Here is a 19,074-nt window from a genome sequence, read left to right as displayed (position 1 = left end):
CCTGTGTCAACACCAACTAACTTTGATCAATAAGAACAACAAAAATACAGCCACCTACGTTTCACCCACGGCCACCTGTGTCAACTCCAACTAAATTTTATTTTACCAGCCATCACAAATGATAGCGGCTCAACGAAGTGGCTGCTATCATCATCACGCGAACATTTTTACAGCAGAAATGATTTTGTTGGTTTGTATGACGAGGCTGTTGGTGGGATCTCTTTTTTTATTTTTGTATAGCTACCAACCGCATGAATTGATCAAACCAAACAGTTATCGTTGAATCCTTCTGCTGCCAGGCCACCAAGATTATACGGCTTACCAAAAATACATAAAGTAGATACACCCCATCGTCCCATCGTCTCTACTATCAACTCCCCCACCTACAAACTGGCTCGTTTTCTATCTGAAATCCTGCGGCCTTTCACTGGGAAAACCACCTCTGCGGTACAAAATTATACTCACCTGGTATCGACAATCAAGGGTATTCCCCTGGCCCCAGACGACCTGCTTGTCAGTTTTGATGTAGTTTCCTTATTCACCAAGGTTCCTGTACCTGACACCATCACAATCATTGAAGACTTGGTTCATCAAGGACTAAACACTGAGGTACCCCCCCTGGTGAGACACTGCTTAACCAATACATACTTCACTTGGAATGGAACTTTCTACAAAACAAACTGAGGGCACCCCAATGGGCTCCCCCATATCTCCGGTTGTAGCCAACATTTTCAGGGAGAAATTTGAGACTGACGCCATCCAGACTGCCACTCTGCGTCCAACCTTATGGAAGAGGTAAGTGGATGACACTTTTGTCATCTGGCCACATGGCCGGCCTGCTCTAGACCAATTCCTCGACCACATCAATTCCATACACCCAGCCATCAGATTTACCATGGAAGTCGAAAAAGATGGCAAGCCACCTTTTTTTGAATGTCCTAATAAAAAAAGAGACCTGATGGTTCAATGAGCCACTCTGTCTACAGGAAAGCTACCCATACGGATGCTTACCTGAAACCGAATTCCCACCACCATCCATCCCAGAAGAATTCCCTCATCAAGACTCTGCACCATAGAGCCCAATGCATATCCGACCAGGAACACATAGCCAGTGAACTCAAGCACGTACACCAAGCTCTTAAGGCTAATGATTACTCCGACTATACAATCCGCAAAGCCATCACTCCAACCATGAAGAAGGACCCTCTTGAGGAGCCATTCAAAACCATCACTTTACCCTACATTGCGGGGATCACAAAAAAATATATCCAAAATCTTGAATAAACACAAGATCCAGGTCCGATTTAACACATTACATAAAATCCGTGATCTGGTTCTGTCTGTAAAAGATGTGATTCCGGACATACAGTACCCTGGCGTCTACAAACTAAGTTGCCTCTGTGGTAGTAGTTACATTGGAGAAACCAAACGCCATGTCTCGGACCGCATCTGTGAACACAAAGCAGACCTAAAACACGGTAGGACCAACACCTCAGCCATGGCAGATCACTGTTATAATTCAGTAGGCTCACATGACATTGACTTCTCCAAGACAGAGGTTCTTTGCAAGCCATCTGGCCAGCATGAGAGATTCGTTCATGAGGCTATCCACATATATACACAGAGACTATTTCAACCGAGAAGATGGATTCTGGCTTAGCAATCATTGGAAGGATTTGATAAACCATTTCGGGTCTTAATTGATTGTTCACGCTTACGGTGGCTTTCAGACCGCATACATTAATTTTTCGTCTCCCCCCTCCTCTTTTCAGAACATAGATGGACTCGTCCACCTGAACAAAACTGTCAAATCTCTCTCCGTGGTGCTAACGTTATAAAAAAAACGCCACTTTTTAAAAATGTTCTTGCTGTGGTTTTCACACCTGATGATGATTGCTTGCGTTGCAGTCGAAACTTCGTGAGAATTTTAATGTTTCATATTTTTATTATTTTATTGTTTCCCGTCTACGTGGTGGTGACCTTACCGAAAGAACCAAGAATATGAATCCCTGCAGTCACGAAAGCTTTAAATCAAAATAATAAAAAAAATCTTGTTATGTTAACAGGTACAAATGATAGCTCAACGGAGTGGCTTTTCACGCGGGAATGTATAGAAGCAGCCAATCACTCCAATCGCGTGTTTCTAAATGTGGAGGACCCGGTAAGAACAATCCACGCGACCACCTAAAGGTAGAGAAAGACGCAGACTGAAAATATTCCAGCAGCAGGCGAACCCACACAGCATCCCTGTACACCGGGCGAGGTAGTCAACATCTCCTAGCCACCGCGACGCCCATGATGATGGTGGTGAATGAACGATGAGCGTTCGTCCTCACCAGTAGTTGTGATAAGAGCAGCGTCTCTGTCCCCGGGGTCATGACGCTCTCCTCTCCTCGTCACAGACTCCTCGTCGCAGTCTCTCGTTAACGCGTTGACCGTCGGTCTTGCGATTGAGTGGAAGTGTGTTTGTGTTGTGTTGTGTGTGTGTGAGAGAGGCTTTAGTGTGGACGAGTGAGTGGATCGATATGTGCTGGGGTGCATTTGAGTGTGTGAGATGTCGAGTGGGTGATTAGGTTGCTGAGGCTGTTTATGTGTGTGTGTGTGATTGAGTGTGGGTGAGTATGAATGTGCGTGTGAGATTCAGTCTCAACGAGCGTGGATCGGTGTTTGTGTGTTTGAGCGTGTGAAGGATTCAGTGTGGGTGTGTTTGTTTGAGAGATTGAGTGGGTGAGTGTGTGTATTTGAATGTGGATGAATGAGTGGGTGAGTGTGTGTATTTGATAGTAAATGAGTGAGTGGGTGAGTGTGTGTATTTGATAGTGAATGAGTGAGTGGGTGAGTGTATGTGTGTATTTGATAGTGAATGTGTGTATTTGAGATTGGATGAGCGTGTGTAGGATTCAGTGTGGGTGTGAGAGATTGAATGGGTGAGTGTATGTGAGGGTGCGTATGTGAGGGTGGATGAGTGAGTGGGTGTCTGTATTTGACAGTGGGTGAATGTGTGTATTTGAGAGCGGGTGAGTGAGTGGGTGAGTGTGTGTATTTGGGGGGTGGGTGAGTGAGTGGGTGATTGTGTGTATTTGAGAATGAGTGAGTGGGTGAGTGTGTGTATTTGTGGGTTGGTGAGTGAGTGGGTGAGTGTGTGTATTTGAGAATGAGTGAGTGGGTGAGTGTGTGTATTTGAGAGTGGATGAGTGAGTGTGTGTATGTGAGGGTGGATGAGTGAGTGGGTGATTGTGTGTATTTGGGGGTGGGTGAGTGAGTGGGTGAGTGTGTGTATTTGAGAATGAGTGAGTGGGTGAGTGTGTGTATTTGGGGGTTGGTGAGTGAGTGGGTGAGTGTGTGTATTTCAGAATGAGTGGGTGGGTGAGTGTGTGTATTTGAGAGTGGATGAGTGATTGTGTGTATGTGAGGGTGGATGAGTGAGTGGGTGAGTGTGTGTATTTGGGGGTGGATGAGTGAGTGGGTGAGTGTGTGTATTTGGGGGGGGGGGGGGGGGGGGGTGAGTGAGTGGGTGAGTGAGTGGGTGAGTGTGTGTATTTCAGAATGAGTGGGTGGGTGAGTGTGTGTATTTGAGAGTGGATGAGTGAGTGTGTGTATGTGAGGGTGGATGAGTGAGTGGGTGAGTGTGTGTATTTGGGGGTGGGTGAGTGAGTGGGTGAGTGTGTGTATTTGAGAATGAGTGAGTGAGTGGGTGAGTGTGTGTATTTGGGGGTTGGTGAGTGAGTGGGTGAGTGTGTGTATTTGTGAGTGGGTGAGTGAGTGGGTGAGTGTGTGTGTGGGTTTGAGAGTGTCTCTGTAAGAAGTGTGATTTTAGAGTATGGATGTCTGTGTGTGTGTGTGAGAGATTGGGGGGCTGTGTGTGTGTGTGTGAGTATGAACGAGTGTCTCAGTCAGTCTGTCTCTTGTCACCAATCTTTGTCGAACATCGTTGGCGGTGATCGATTGCGGGTCTTCACAAAGCGCCTCATTGGAACAAATGTCACTTCGAACAAACGAATCACATTGGCCTGGCCATATACGGAGATCGCTTCAGTACTTCCGGTAAACGGTCACCTGGAATGCGGCCAAGTGGGTTTCAGTATCGTGTCACTGATGACCATTAAGGGCCGTCCATAAATGACGTCACGCACCTGGGGGAGGGGCGGTGGGGGGTCAGACGTTTGTGACGAAGGGGGGGGGGGGGATGGGGAGGGGGTTTGAGAAATGTGACGTCACATCAAAATGCGCAACTTTATAAATAAATACAGACGACACGTTCTATTTAAAGTTTGATTTAAAGCTTTCGTGACTGCAGTGATTCATATTCTTGGTTCTTTCGGTAAAGTCACGTTGAAGCGAAACAATAAAATAATAAAATATATTACATATATATTGTTTTATGTATATTATTATTTTATTGTTTCCCTTCAACGTGACTTTACCGAAAGAACTAAGAACACGTTCTACTTAATTAAATAGACTTTTTTAAACAAATGTTATCTACCTACAACATCAAGGTGCAGCGCCGCATTAAATACGCACTACAATGTGACAATAGTTTAAAGCCATTTGAAGCATGTTTCATATTTTTTTTTGGCTGGGGGTGGGAGGCAGACCTTTGTGACGTCATATTTGAGGGGGGGTCTGACTTTTTGTGACGTCATGTGATCGTCCAAAATCGCAGCGAGAGCTATATAAGTAAGGGGGAGGGGGGGAGGAGCCAAGAAGGAGGGATAGAGCGAGTGGGGGTGTTAAGGTTTTCACAGGTACATGAGAGATTCGTTCATGAGGCTATCCACATATACAAGCACAGAGACAATTTCAACCGAGAAGATGGATTCTATCTTAGCAATCATTGGAAAGATTTGATAAACCATTTCGGTTCTTAACTGATTGTTCACGCTTACAGTGGCTTTCAGACAGCATACATTATAAAAAAAAATTCGTCTCCCCCCTCCTCTTTTCAGAATATAGATGGACTAGTCCTAAATAATCTGCCAAATCGTTGCGCGTGGCGCTAACGTTTTTTTATAAATAAATAAATGCGCCGTTTAAAAATTAATTTATGCAAACCAACACACCTGAAGATGACCGTTTGAGTTATGGTCGAAACGTCGTGAGAATTTTTTTTATTGTTTTATATATATTTATATATTATTTTGTTGTTTCTCTTCAACGTGGTGACGTTACCGAAAAAACTAAGATATATAGGTACAACCTTAACTGCTTCATAGTTTGCCTCAATACCTATCCGCATCTCCAGTTCTTCAGCCTCCTACCCACCAGCCCCGGCATTGTGTTCTACTCGGTGTTGGAGCTAGCACCTCTCCACTCCCCCTACCCCACGTCCCCAACTCTCTCTATCTCTCCACCCTGGCTCCTCCTCCCCCCTATCCCCCCTCTCTTACTTATAAAGCCTCTTGTTACAAGCAAACCCCCTTTTTGCCCACTTCAGCAATAAGTGTATTGCTGTGGCTGTCCCCACCTGATGATGGACGCTTGTGTTGCACCCGAAACGTCGTGATTTAGCTGATTTTATTTTATGCCCCCCCCACGTGACTTTACCGAAAGAACCAAAAGATCATGGATCCCTGCAGTCACGGAAACTTCAAATCTAGATTTCAGTCAGTATTTTACGACAATACCATCGTTGGTTACTACGATAGTCAGTATATACTACTGTAGAGTCAGTATATACTACTGTATTATCAATAGGTACTACTACTACAGAGTCACTAGATACTGCTGACTCTATTGTATGTAGGTCGTGTAAGGTATACATGTCTACAAGATACAAATTTCCTGGGGGTGGTCAAATGATTTTGGGTGGGGGTTGACAATTTTTGGAAACATTTTAGATCAACTATTTACCCCCCCCACCATCTATTACTTTTTGATTCAGGACTTCGGAAAGGCTCTTATAATTCCTTCTGACGGACAAATGGATAGACAAACGGAACACCGGGCTTTCACAACAGCCTAGTATTTGTGTAAGTATAACCGATGTTTTTTTTTAAGAGAAGACAAGTTTTGAAATACATTTTTTTACCCCGTGAACAGCCGGCTACTTCCTGCTAGTATTTTTTTATAAATCTTTAGTAGCTCCATGGAACGTTTTATTCCCTATTCAGTCCCCTACACAATGGTTAAAAAAACGCACCTGACTATATTGCCCAGACACTCGATGTCAAAACCAGTCCAGAGTTTCGCTTGTATTGAACCAACATTGCCAATCACATTCGTTCATTTGTTGCCAAGGCGGTGAGGCAGACATCAACTTCCTCGTCTGGTATGGGTTCGATAGCGACTCTGAGAATGCCTCCGGGTTTTTCCCTCTACATTTAAAATCATCGTCATGCGTCACGAGCAGGGACGCCAAACTCAATCGGACCGCCACGCCTCAGTTAGGCCTATGAAAATGAGACGGGTTATTTACCGAACATCGACTGCATTAAAGAACGACATTGCTAAGTTCATGTCAACAATCCACGTAACGTAAAAAAACACATTCATGAATAAAATGATTACGTGGCAAGATGTCATCTGCCTCGCCCGGTATACAGGAGGTCATGGGTTCGATCCCGGCCATGACGCCTACTGCATATTTGGAGTTTGCATGTCACTCTCTCTTTCTCCCCGTGGTCGCGTGGATCTTTATCCGGGTCCTCCGGTTCTCCCATCCACATTCAGAACCAACATCACCACGCATTTAGAGTTATTTGGCTGCCCGCCATACATTTTCCACGTGCTGATGATATCAGCCACTTTGTTGAGCTCCTACCATTTGTGATTTGAAGTTTTCGTGACTGCAGGGATCCATACTCTGTTTTTTTTTTTTCCGGTGAAGTCATCACGTAGTTGGGTAGAAAATAAAAAAAATTAACTAAATCACGACGTTTCGGGTGCAACACAAGCGTCCGTCGCCGGGTGGGACGACCGCAGCAATAAACAATTTGCTGAAGTGGGCAAAAGGGCTGCCGTGACAAGAGGCTTTATAGGTCAGAGAGAGGGGGGGGAGGAGCCAAGGAGGAGAGACAGCGGGGGAGGGGGAGGCAGGGGGAAGTGGGCGGGGCTGGGAGTGGGCGTGGCTGGGACTGGGAGGATGAAGAAACTGGAGACGCGGATATGAAGGCAACAGCCATGAAGCCGTCCAGGGTTTTTACCTGGTTAATGACGTCCTTCCAATGATTGCTTAATTTGTATCCATCTTCACGGGTTGAAGTTACGTTTATATACCTGGATGGCTTCATGAACACACCTTTGATAGTAGCCCGAAGGTGATGGCCAGGTCACTTCTGATAAAATGGCTACACAATAGCTCGGGTGGGGCCTTACACCTGGTCAAATGAACACGAATGTTAGTTAGTTTTAGTCTCTGCGCAGATCAAGGCCGTAGCCATGGAGTCAACATTGGGAGGGGGAGGGGGTCCCAACTCAGAGAAATATCGACATTAAAAAATTCATTTCCTTCCTAAAATATATTTTAAAAAAAATTCACTAACACACGGGATGGACATTTTTTTTATTTATGTTTAACAATAATGTCTAATAGTGTTTCATTGTATTTACATTGCTCCGTATTTGTTTTTGTTTCATTGTATGTATGTGGCAAAGATTCGGGATTAATAAAGTACAACCATGACCACAATCAAGTAAACATAAATCTACGCGTTGATTTATATGAAGACGAGTCCAGATATTGTGGCCAAGGTTTAGCAAATTGTTATTTTTGTTTACATAGCATAGCAATTATTATAGCAATATATTAGGGGGGGCATTTTGAGCATATTTGAATATTGGGGGGGGGATGTTTCCGCCCCAATATATATTAAAACTAGCTGTGCTACCCGGCTTATGCCCGGGACTTGGATTCACCACGCCCGGCCGCCTTTGTCTCCCCAGTGGCAATGTTCACACAGCACACCAGTTACTCGTTTGAGGCTGAGTCGACCTAGGGGAGGCCCGGGACCGGTTCAGATAATCGTCACTGGTGGTGGCCGTGAGCGGGAATCGAACCCGGGTCGCCAGGTTCATAGCGCAGCGTAGCGCTAACCGCTACACTATCGCTCCCCACTAGACACAGACACACACACAAAGATCCCCCGTATAGCCTTAACAGACTGTAGGGGCAAGTGCTGTTAGCGAGCACCTATGAAGGCCGGAACGGTACACGAGGGGGTGGGTGGCCAGCACCACGCCCGACCGCCTTTGTCTCTCTAGTGGCAATGTTTACACACCGCACCAGGTACTCATTTGAGGCTGAGTCGACCTAGGGGAGGCCCGGGACCGGTTCAGATAATCGTCACTGGTGTTGGCCGTGAGCGGGAATCGAACCCGAGTCGCCAGGTTCATAGCGCAGCGTAGCGCTAACCGCTACAGACACACACACAGACACACACACAGACACACAAACACACAGACACACAGACACACACACATACACACAGACATGCACATACACACACACAGACAGCGCGCTAACCACTCCACTACAATGCGTCACGCTTCCACGTGCGCGGGTCACGTGACAGAATTGACGTCACAGCTCACTTCCCGTGCAAAAAATAAATGCATTAATGAGCTCCCCTCCCCCCCCCCACCCAAAAAAAAATATCCAAAAGTTTTATTTTTATAATGTTTGCATGGTGTACAGTCTGCAAAGTACCCACGTGCCAAATTTCAAGTTTGTTGCATGTCGGGAAGTACGCTAAAACATTTTCAACACATAATCACAACTTCTGCCTTTTACACATGTGTATATATAGATTGCGGCCTTGGTGCAGATACACATCTGGCAAGGAGGCGCTGGGCATTCCTCGCATTCCACGCGTGCATAACCACCGGAGGAGCGGTGGCGCAGCAGTTAGCGCGCTGCGCTACGCGACCAACCTGGCCTAAGACCCGGGTTCGATTCCCGCCCACGGCCACGGCCACCGCCATCGCCACCACCGGTGGAATAGATGAACCGGTGCTGGGCCTCCCCTAGGTCTACTCAGACCCAAACGAGTACCTGCTGCAGTGGTGCGCGCTAAACATCGCCACCGGGGAGACAAAGGCGGACGGGCGGGCGGGATTGGTGCTGGCCACCCACCCCCTCGTGTGCCACAGTGCCGGTAGCCTTCATAGGCGCTGCTGCTAACAGCACTTGCCCCAACAGTCTGTTACAGGCTACACCGGGGAAGAACCTTTGTCTTTGTACATTGCCACTCCCTTCTCTTAGCGCAACTCACGACTGACGTCACGCTCACCTGACCGCATATTTTGTGATAAGCGGCAGGTGTTTATTTTTTTATTATATAACGCAGTGCAGGGTTTTTAATTTGATTCGGGAAGGGTCGCGTTGCTTGTTGAAGACGAACAAGGCCAAGCGGAGCTCACTCGCGTTTTTATCCCAGTCGAATCACTCTCACGCTCATCCACACACTCACTCACTCTCACTCACTCTCGCTCATACACACATTCACTCTCGCTTACTCTCACTTACTCTCACTCACACACTCACACTAACTCTCATCCACACACTCTCACTCTCATCCATACACACTCACTCACTCTCACTCACTCTCACTCACACACTCACACTCACTCTCACTCACCCTCACTCTCGCTCATCCACACACTCACTCTCACACTCACTCACTCACTCTCACACTCACTCACACACTCACACACTCTCACACTCACTCACTCTCATTCACTCTCACTCACTCTCTCATTCAATCACTCTCACGCTCATCCACACACTCATTCTCACTCACTCACTCTCACACTCAATCTCACACACAGACAAACACAGACACTCACACTCAAACTCACACACACTCAGACACTCACACTCAATCTCACACACACTTAGACACTCACACTCAATCTCACACACACTCACACTCAATCTCACACACACACAGACACTCACACTCAATCTCACACACACTCAGACACTCACTCACACTCAATCTCACACATACACACAGACACTCACACTCAATCTCACACACACACAGACACTCACACACACACACTCAATCTCACTCACACACACTCAGACACTCACAATCAATCTCACACACACACTCAGACACTCACACTCAATCTCACACACACTCAGACACTCACTCACACTCAATCTCACACACACACACAGACACTCACTCACACTCAATCTCACACACACACACAGACACTCACACTCAATCTCACACACACTCAGACACTCAAACTCAATCTCACACACACACACACAGACACTCAAACTCAATCTCACACACACACACAGACACTCACACTCAATCTCACACACACTCACACTCAATCTCACACACACACTCACACTCAATCTCACACACACACAGACACTCACACACACACACACTCAATCTCACACACACTCAGACACACACACACTCACACTCAATCTCACACACACACAGACACTCACACACACACAATCTCACACACACACTCACACTCAATCTCACACACACACACAGACACTCACACACACTCACACTCAATCTCACACACACACAGACACTCACACACACACACACTCAGACGCTCACACTCAATCTCACACACACTCACACTCAATCTCACTCACACACACTCAGACACTCACACACACACACACACTCAATCTCACACACACTCGCACACACACACACAATCTCACTCACACACACTCACAATCAATCTCACACACACTCACACACACACACTCAATCTCACTCACACACACACACTCACACTCAATCTCACACACACTCACACACACACACTCAATGTCACTCACACACACTCAGACACTCACACTCGACGCACATGACAGGCGGCCAGCAAAGTGAGGCGAGCGACTGGGAGACTGAGCGGAGTCCGTGACGAGTGGCAGGAGATCCTCACGACCCCCTGGACAGCGATGCTCCGTCTGTTTCTCATGGTGAGGACAACCGCTCCTCATTCATTCACCTTCGTCATCGTCACGGTGGTGGCTAGGAGATGTTAACTACCTCGCCCGGTACACAGGGAATGTCGTGGGTTCGATGCCGACCCTGACGACGCCTGCTGCTGCTGCTGTTTATTTAGAATTTGCGTGTCTCTCTCCCTCACTCTCTCTCACGACAATATGGTCGCGTGGATTTTTCTCCACGTGACGATGATCTCCGGATCTCTTTGGGGCCCCATGGGTTCTCTAGAAACAGCGCTTGCGTTGTGATCGAAACGTCGTGATTTATTTGCTTTTCCAACTACGTGATGACTTTACCGAAAGATCCAAAGAGTATGGATTCATTCCTGCAGTCACGAAAGCTTCAAATCAAGATTTCTGGAGCGTAATTGCAACCTGTACTTCACTTCCGTAAGAGTTTTATATTATTATTTTTTTGGGGGGGGGTGAGGGGGGCAGAGGTTGTGGTTATATCGCGTGAATATTAATGTTGTGTCGTCGTGCAAGCCGCCACCACCACCACCCGACACAGCCAGTCAGTAAGAGGGGTTTGTCAGGTAACACTAAAAACGTAGCCAATGAGTTACTAGTTTCAGTACCCAACCGGTCGTGTTTCTGTGTTGGAAAGTAACCCCACTACACAACTGTCAACACGTACGGGTTATTGTAGATTTGAAGTTTTCGTGACTGCAAGCATCCTTACGCTTGGTTCTTTTGGTAAAGTCACGTAGGCGAAGAAAGGTATAAATAAAATAAAAGATTCATCTTCTTTGGTTCTTTCGGTAAAGTCACGTAGAATGAGAATAAAATAATAAATTGATAAAATAAAATAACACAATAATATTCTCACGACGTTTCGGCCACAACACAAGCGGCCTTCATCTCGTGTTGTGGCCGAAACGTCGTGAGAATTTTATTGTGTTATTTTATTTTATCAATTTATTATTTTATTATCATTCTACGTGACTTTACCGAAAGAACCAAAGAAGATGAATCATTGCAGTCACGAAAGCTTTAAATCGAAAAATAAAAGATTACTAATTAAAATGACGACTTTCGGTAGCAACACAAGCAAATCATCATCGATGACGATTGCGTGTGTTGCGATGAAAATGTCGTGATTTAATTTAACTTATTTTTTTAATATCTTTTAGTTTATTTCTATGTTTATTTATTTTATTTGTTTTTATTATTTTGCTTTACCTACGTGGCTTTACTGAAAGAAACAAGAGCAAGTATACATACCGTGTACTCCCTATTCATACGAATCGCTCCGTGATCTTGTACAGGGACATTGAGTTTTCAGGTCCACACAGCATACAGCCGTTTCGCTACGGGCAAAACAAAAAAAAACACAGTATTTGTTTTTTTCTTCTTTGGTTCTTTCGGTAAAGTCACCACCACCACCACGTAGAATGAGAATAAAATAATAAATTGATAAAATAAAATAACACAATAATATTCTCACGACGTTTCGGCCACAACACAAGCGGCCTTCATCAGGTGAAGGGGACGAGACTGTCTGGTAGGACAGCGCTGGAGTTAAAAAAGCCATGTTCAGATCACGACCTTTAAGCTGTGTGAGAGGAAACAAAGCGCCTTGACAAAGGAATTAGCATTTTACAGACCAATTCAGACCTCTAATTGTGATGGGACTTTGTAGGATGAACGTTGAGATTTATAAGGGGGCACGGGGGTGACCAATAGGGTCTTAATTAGTCTGTAATAAGGTAGGTAGGGACACTGATTAGGAGTTGATGCAGGCAGTAGCGGTGTGTGTACTAGTTGTGAGTGCAGTGGTGGTGATTGTCTAGTTGTTTGAGTTTCTCCCCTTGCGATGGGACTTTGTAGGATGAACGTTGAGATTAATAAAGGGGGCACGGGGATGACCAATAATGTCTTAATTGATCTGTAATAAGGTAGGGAGGGGCACTGATAAGGGGTTGGCAGGTATTCATTCCGCGATTGAGATTTTATTCAGATGAATCCGGAGAAGTCTGCAGAGAAAAGAAGAAGCCGACTGAACGTAAACAAGCAGCAGAGATGGCGCAGTTGATAAAATCGAGAAAACCCGGATCGTTTACTTACTTGAAAAATACCAATACATGTCCACCTCTTATTAGCGCCTCCCATTTTACAGACCAATTCAGACCTCGTTGCTCACCCAATGCCCTCATAAATCTCACAGCTCATACGACAAAGTCCAATGAGGTGGGAGAAACACAAAAAGACCATTGTTTTTTATTACTACACGCTTTTATTTAACTCACTCAGTGTGTTGTCCTATCCTCAAAAAATCTTGTGACTAAATTTTTTACCCGCTTCCCAATGTGGTATCGACTGAAAACTTGGTATACTTATGTCACACTGATGTCAAGACTGTGTTCTATCGTTAAAATTGAAAATATATATATTTTTTACATTGTATACACGCTTTCATTTAACTTACTGTCTGTTGTATCCTCAAATCTTGTAACTCAATTTCAACCATTTTCCCAATGTGGTATCGACTGAAAACTTGGTGTGTGTATGTCATACTGATGACAAGACTATGTTCTATCGTTAAAAATTTTAAATATATATTTTTTTACATTTTATACACGCTTTTATTTAACTTACTGTCTGTTGTATTCTCATATCTTGTAACTCAATTTCAACCATCTTCCCAATGTGGTATCGACTGAAAACTTGGTGTATGTATGTCATACTGATGGCAAGACTGTGTTCTATCGTTAAAATTTTAAAATATATATTTTGAAACATTTTATACACGCTTTTATTTAACTTACTGTCTGTTGTATCCTCAAATCTTGTAACTCAATTTCAACCATCTTCCCAATGTGGTATCGACTGAAAACTTGGTATACTTATGTCATACTGATGACAAGACTGTGTTGTATCGTTAAAATTAAAAATATATATATTTTTTACATTTTATACACGCTTTTATTTAACTTACTGTCTGTTGTATCCTCAAATCTTGTAACTCAATTTCAACCATCTTCCCAATGTGGTATCGACTGAAAACTTGGTATACTTATGTCATACTGATGACAAGACTGTGTTGTATCGTTAAAATTTTAAAATATATATATTTTTTAACATTTTATACACGCTTTTATTTAACTTACTGTCTGTTGTATTCTCAAATCTTGTAACTCAATTTCAACCATCTTGCCAATGTGGTATCGACTGAAAACTTGGTGTATGTATGTCATACGGATGACAATACCATATTCTATCATTAAAAAAATGTAAATATATTTTTTAAACAATCCTTTTTTTCACGGCTCGAATTGTACCACGCTCAATATTTGATTTTCTTGACTTAAATAAGGCTTTTCTTGACTTAAATAAGGCTTTTCTTGACTTAAATAAGGCTTTTCTTGACTTAAATAAGGCTTTTCTTGACTTAAATAAGGCTTTTCTTGACTTAAATAAGGCTTTTCTTGACTTAAATAAGGCTTTTCTTGACTTAAATAAGGCTTTCGTGAATGGCAGGAATTCACATTCTTTGGGTCTTTACGTTAAAGTCACGTGGATTGATTCAAAGAAAATAACAAGCAATCGCCATCAGGAGGAAAAAAACAAAATAAAAGATCGCTCGTGTTGTGATCGAAACGTGGTCGTAGCTTTTTTTTTCGTAATTTTATTTTGTTATTTTCTTTGAACCTATCCACGTGACTTGACCGAAAGACCCAACGAATATGAAGAGCATTGTTTGAGCAAGAGCTCAACGCCGTATGGACCTGCAAGCTCAACTTCGCTGACGAAACGGCGACGCCACTCGCGACGTCTACGTATCGTGCACCGTGACTTTTCTCCGGTAAATTCACAACGACGACGACGACGACCACGAGGACGAGGAGGAGGACGAGAGCAAAACCGGCGTCACGATGAGCCGTCAACCCCCGATGAGGCTGTTCGCCGACCCACCCGGAGGCCCGCCATTACAACTCCCCCCCGGGGACACTTGGACACTTGGACCGGCGATAAAAAAACAAAATCACCCGTCCACTAAGGCAGCTCAAAGGTCACCACCCTGCCCACACACCTGGGTGGCCATGAGGTCAGTGACGTCAAACTCTGCATTCCCGCTCCCATTGGTTCAGCCACGATGGCGTGATTGAATCGTCCTCACCTGGGATGCAGGGAGGTTTTCCGTCGTTTCGATCTCGATTCCCCCCCGGGGCCCTCGCTGCTGCGGATTTGGAGTCTGCAGTCTCCTCTGTAAGATAACTCGCGATCAAAAAAACGTCAATCCGTACGGCAGCCCGGAAGGATGTATTGAAGACGTTTGTGAACTCATCCACCGTCAAACAACGCTTGCGGGCTTCCTAGAGTCAAGCGGTTACTTTGAAGGGTTGGCGTATGGCCGCACGTAACACTTGGACGATTTCGTGAAAAAAAAAATATTTTTGATGTTGATTATAATTAGGGGACCGTCCATAAATGACGTCACGCACCTTGGGGGTGAGGGGTCAGACATTTGTGACGATGTGTGACGAGGGGTGGGGGTGGGGGTAGAGGGGTTCAGAAATGTGACGTCACATCAAAACGCGGCAACTTTATAAATAAATACGGACAACACGTTCTACTTAATTAAATAGACTTTTTTAAATAAATGTTTTCTACCTACAACATCAGAGTGCAGCGCCACATTAAATACGCAACTACTACAACGACAATAGTTTAAAGCGATTTGAAGCGTAAAATTTTGATTTAAAGCTTTCGTGACTGCAGTAATTCGTACTCTTAGTTTTTTCGGTAAAGTCACCACGTTGAAGAGAAACAACAAAATAATATATAAATATATATAAAACAATTAAAAAAATCTCACGACGTTTCGACCATAACTCAAACGGTCATCTTCAGGTGTGTTGGTTCGCATTAATTTATTTTTAAACGGCGCATTTATTTATAACTGCCAAATCGTTGCGCGTGGCGCTAACTTTTTTTTAAATAAATAAATGCGCCGTTTAATAAATAAATTTATCCAAACCAACACACCTGAAGATGACCGTTTGAGTTATGGTCGAAACGTCGTGAGAATTTTTTTATTGTTTTATATATATTATTTTATTTTGTTGTTTCCCTTTCAAAACTAAGAATACGATTTGAAGCGTGTTTTATTTTTGAGGGGGGGGGGTCAGAGCTTTGTGACGTCATATTTAAGGGGGGGGGTGTCTGACTCTTTGTGACGTCGTGTGACGAGGGGGGGGGGGTTAAAAAATCGTCCAAAATCGCGTGACGTCATTTATGGACGGCCCCTTAACATTATTTCTCAGAACCACGTTGGGGCGACAGGCAAGGGTGGGGTCCCAACGACTCGGCTTGAAATGCAAATTCAACAAGTGGCCAAAAAAACAGGTTGACAACCAGATTAGGATTTAAAAAAAATAATGAATGAAGTGCCTTGCACTGTGATGCGTTGTGGCCGATGGTCACGAACAGGGGCGGAGTGGCAGGGCTATGAGTATCTGTGTATCTGTGGGTCTCTGTGTGTATCCGTGGGTCTCTGTGTGTATCTATGGGTCTCTGTGTGTATCTATGGGTCTCTGTGTATATCTGTGGGTCTCTCTGTGTATCTATGGGTCTCTGTGTGCGTCTATGGGTCTCTGTGTGTATCTGTGGGTCTCTGTGTGTATCTGTGGGTCTCTGTGTGTATCCGTGGGTCTCTGTGTGTATCTATGGGTCTCTGTGTGTATCTGTGTCTCTGTGTATCCGTGGGTCTCTGTGTGTATTTATGGGTCTCTGTGTATCCGTGGGTCTCTCTGTGTATCTGTGTCTCTGTGTATCCGTGGGTCTCTGTGTGTATCTGTGGGTCTCTGTGTGTATCTGTGGGTCTCTGTGTGTATCTGTGGGTCTCTGTGTGTGTCTATGGGTCTCTGTGTGTATCTGTGTCTCTGTGTATCCGTGGGTCTCTGTGTGTATCTGTGGGTCTCTGTGTGTATCTGTGGGTCTCTGTGTGTATCTGTGGGTCTCTGTGTGTGTCTATGGGTCTCTGTGTATCCGTGGGTCTCTCTGTGTATCTGTGGGGCTCTGTGTGTATCTATGGGTCTCTGTGTGTATCTATGGGTCTCTGTGTATCTATGGGTCTCTCTGTGTATCTGTGGGGCTCTGTGTGTATCCGTGGGTCTCTGTGGGGCTATGGGGCTGTATGCATCTCTGTGTGTCTCTGTGCGTATCTGTGGGTCTCTCTGGGTGTCTATGTGTCTCTCTGTGTATCCGTGGGTCTCTGTGTGTCTATGAGTTTCTGTGTATCCGTGGGTCTCTGTGTGTCTATGTGTGTGTCTATGTGTCTCTGTGTGTATCTATGGGTCTCTGTGTATCTGTGGGTCTCTGTGTGTATCTGTGGGTCTCTCTGTGTATCTATGGGTCGCTGTGTGTATCCGTGGGTCTCTGTGTGTATCTGTGGGTCTCTGTGTGTATCTGTGGGTCTCTGTGTGTATCTGTGTCTCTGTGTATCCGTGGGTCTCTGTGTGTATCTATGGGTCTCTGTGTGTATCTGTGGGTCTCTGTGTGTATCTATGGGTCTCTGTGTGTATCTGTGGGTCTCTGTGTGTATCTATGGGTCTCTGTGTGTATCTATGGGTCTCTGTGTGTATCTGTGGGTCTCTGTGTGTATTTTTGGGTCTCTGTGTGTATCTGTGGGTCTCTGTGTGTATCCGTGGGTCTCTGTGTATCTGTGGGTCTCTGTGTGTATCTGTGGGTCTCTCTGTGTATCTATGGGTCTATGTGTGTATCTGTGGGTCTCTGTGTGTATCTGTGGGTCTCTGTGTATCTATGGGTCTCTGTGTGTATCCGTGGATCTCTCTGTGTATCTATGGGTCTCTGTGTGTATCTATGGGTCTCTCTGTGTATCTGTGGGTCTCTGTGTGTATCTATGGGTCTCTGTGTGTATCTATGGGTCTCTGTGTGTATCTGTGCGTCTCTGTGTGTATCTATGGGTCTCTGTGTGTATCTGTGCGTCTCTGTGTGTATCTGTGGGTATCTGTGTGTATCTGTGGGTGTCTGGGTGTATCCGTGGGTCTCTATGTGTATCTATGGGTCTCTGTGTGCATCTATGGGTCTCTGTGTGCATCTATGGGTCTCTGTGTGTATCTGTGGGTCTCTGTGTGTATCTATGGGTCTCTGTGTATCCGTGGGTCTCTGTGTGTATCTATGGGTCTGTGTGTATCTATGGGTCTCTGTGTGTATCCGTGGGTCTCTGTGTGTATCCGTCGGTCTCTGTGTGTATCTGTGGGTCTCTGTGTGTCTATGTGTCTCTGTGTGCATCTATGGGTCTCTGTGTGCATCTATGGGTCTCTGTGTGTATCTGTGGGTCTCTGTGTGTATCTATGGGTCTCTGTGTGTATCTGTGGGTCTCTGTGTGTCTATGTGGGTCTCTGTGTGTATCTGTGGGTCTCTATGTGTATCTATGGGTCTCTGTGTGTATCTATGGGTCTCTGTGTGTATCTGTGGGTCTCTGTGTGTATCTGTGGGTCTCTGTGTGTATCTGTGGGTCTCTGTGTGTATCTGTGGGTCTCTATGTGTATCTATGGGTCTCTGTGTGTATCTATGGGTCTCTGTGTGTATCTGTGGGTCTCTGTGTGTATCTATGGGTCTCTGTGTGTATCTGTGGGTCTCTGTGTGTATCTGTGGGTCTCTGTGTGTCTATGGGTCTCTGTGTGTATCTATGGGTCTCTGTGTGTATCTATGGGTCTCTGTGTGTCTATGTGTCTCTGTATGTATCTGTGGGTCTCTGTGTGTCTATGGGTCTCTGTGTGTATCTATGGGTCTCTGTGTGTATCTATGGGTCTCTGTGTGTATCCGTGGGTCTCTGTGTGTATCCGTGGGTCTCTGTGTGTCTATGGGTCTCTGTGTATCTATGGGTCTCTGTGTATCTGTGGGTCTCTGTGTATCTATGGGTCTCTGTGTGTATCTGTGGGTCTCTCTGTGTATCTGTGGGTCTCTGTGTGTATCTATGGGTCTCTGTGTATCCGTGGGTCTCTGTGTATCTGTGGGTCTCTGTGTGTATCTGTAGGTCTCTGTGTGTCTATGGGTCTCTGTGTGTATCTGTGGGTCTCTGTGTGTCTATGTGTCTGTGTGTATCTATGGGTCTCTGTGTGTATCTATGGGTCTCTATGTGTATCCGTGGGTCTCTGTGT

At 45.0% G+C, this 19,074-nt stretch overlaps 2 protein-coding genes across 3 annotated transcripts in view; one reads left to right on the top strand and one right to left on the bottom strand.

The window, feature by feature from the left end:
• LOC116958016 (uncharacterized) overlaps positions 1–3,481 on the bottom strand; it is a 39,907-nt gene extending 36,426 nt beyond the window's left edge. The window contains exon 1 of the mRNA XM_076058087.1: positions 2,337–3,481. The gene's annotated coding sequence lies outside the window, so the exon portion shown is untranslated. The remainder of the gene's footprint in view (positions 1–2,336) is intronic.
• A 5,805-nt stretch (positions 3,482–9,286) lies between these two features.
• LOC116958018 (uncharacterized) overlaps positions 9,287–19,074 on the top strand; it is a 29,370-nt gene continuing 19,582 nt past the window's right edge. For both annotated transcript variants that reach the window (XM_076058085.1, XM_076058084.1), the window contains exon 1: positions 9,287–10,918. In XM_076058085.1, coding sequence (XP_075914200.1) covers positions 10,898–10,918 — 21 coding nt within the window. In that variant the 5' untranslated portion in view covers positions 9,287–10,897. The remainder of the gene's footprint in view (positions 10,919–19,074) is intronic.

Source organism: Petromyzon marinus, assembly GCF_048934315.1.
Source record: "Petromyzon marinus isolate PM22_M1 ecotype Great Lakes invasive population chromosome 68 unlocalized genomic scaffold, UKy_Petmar_22M1.pri1.0 chr68_unloc.1, whole genome shotgun sequence".
Classification (NCBI taxonomy): domain Eukaryota; kingdom Metazoa; phylum Chordata; class Hyperoartia; order Petromyzontiformes; family Petromyzontidae; genus Petromyzon; species Petromyzon marinus.
Note: the sequence above shows the minus strand (reverse complement) of the source record. Positions and strands in the feature narration are given on the sequence as shown.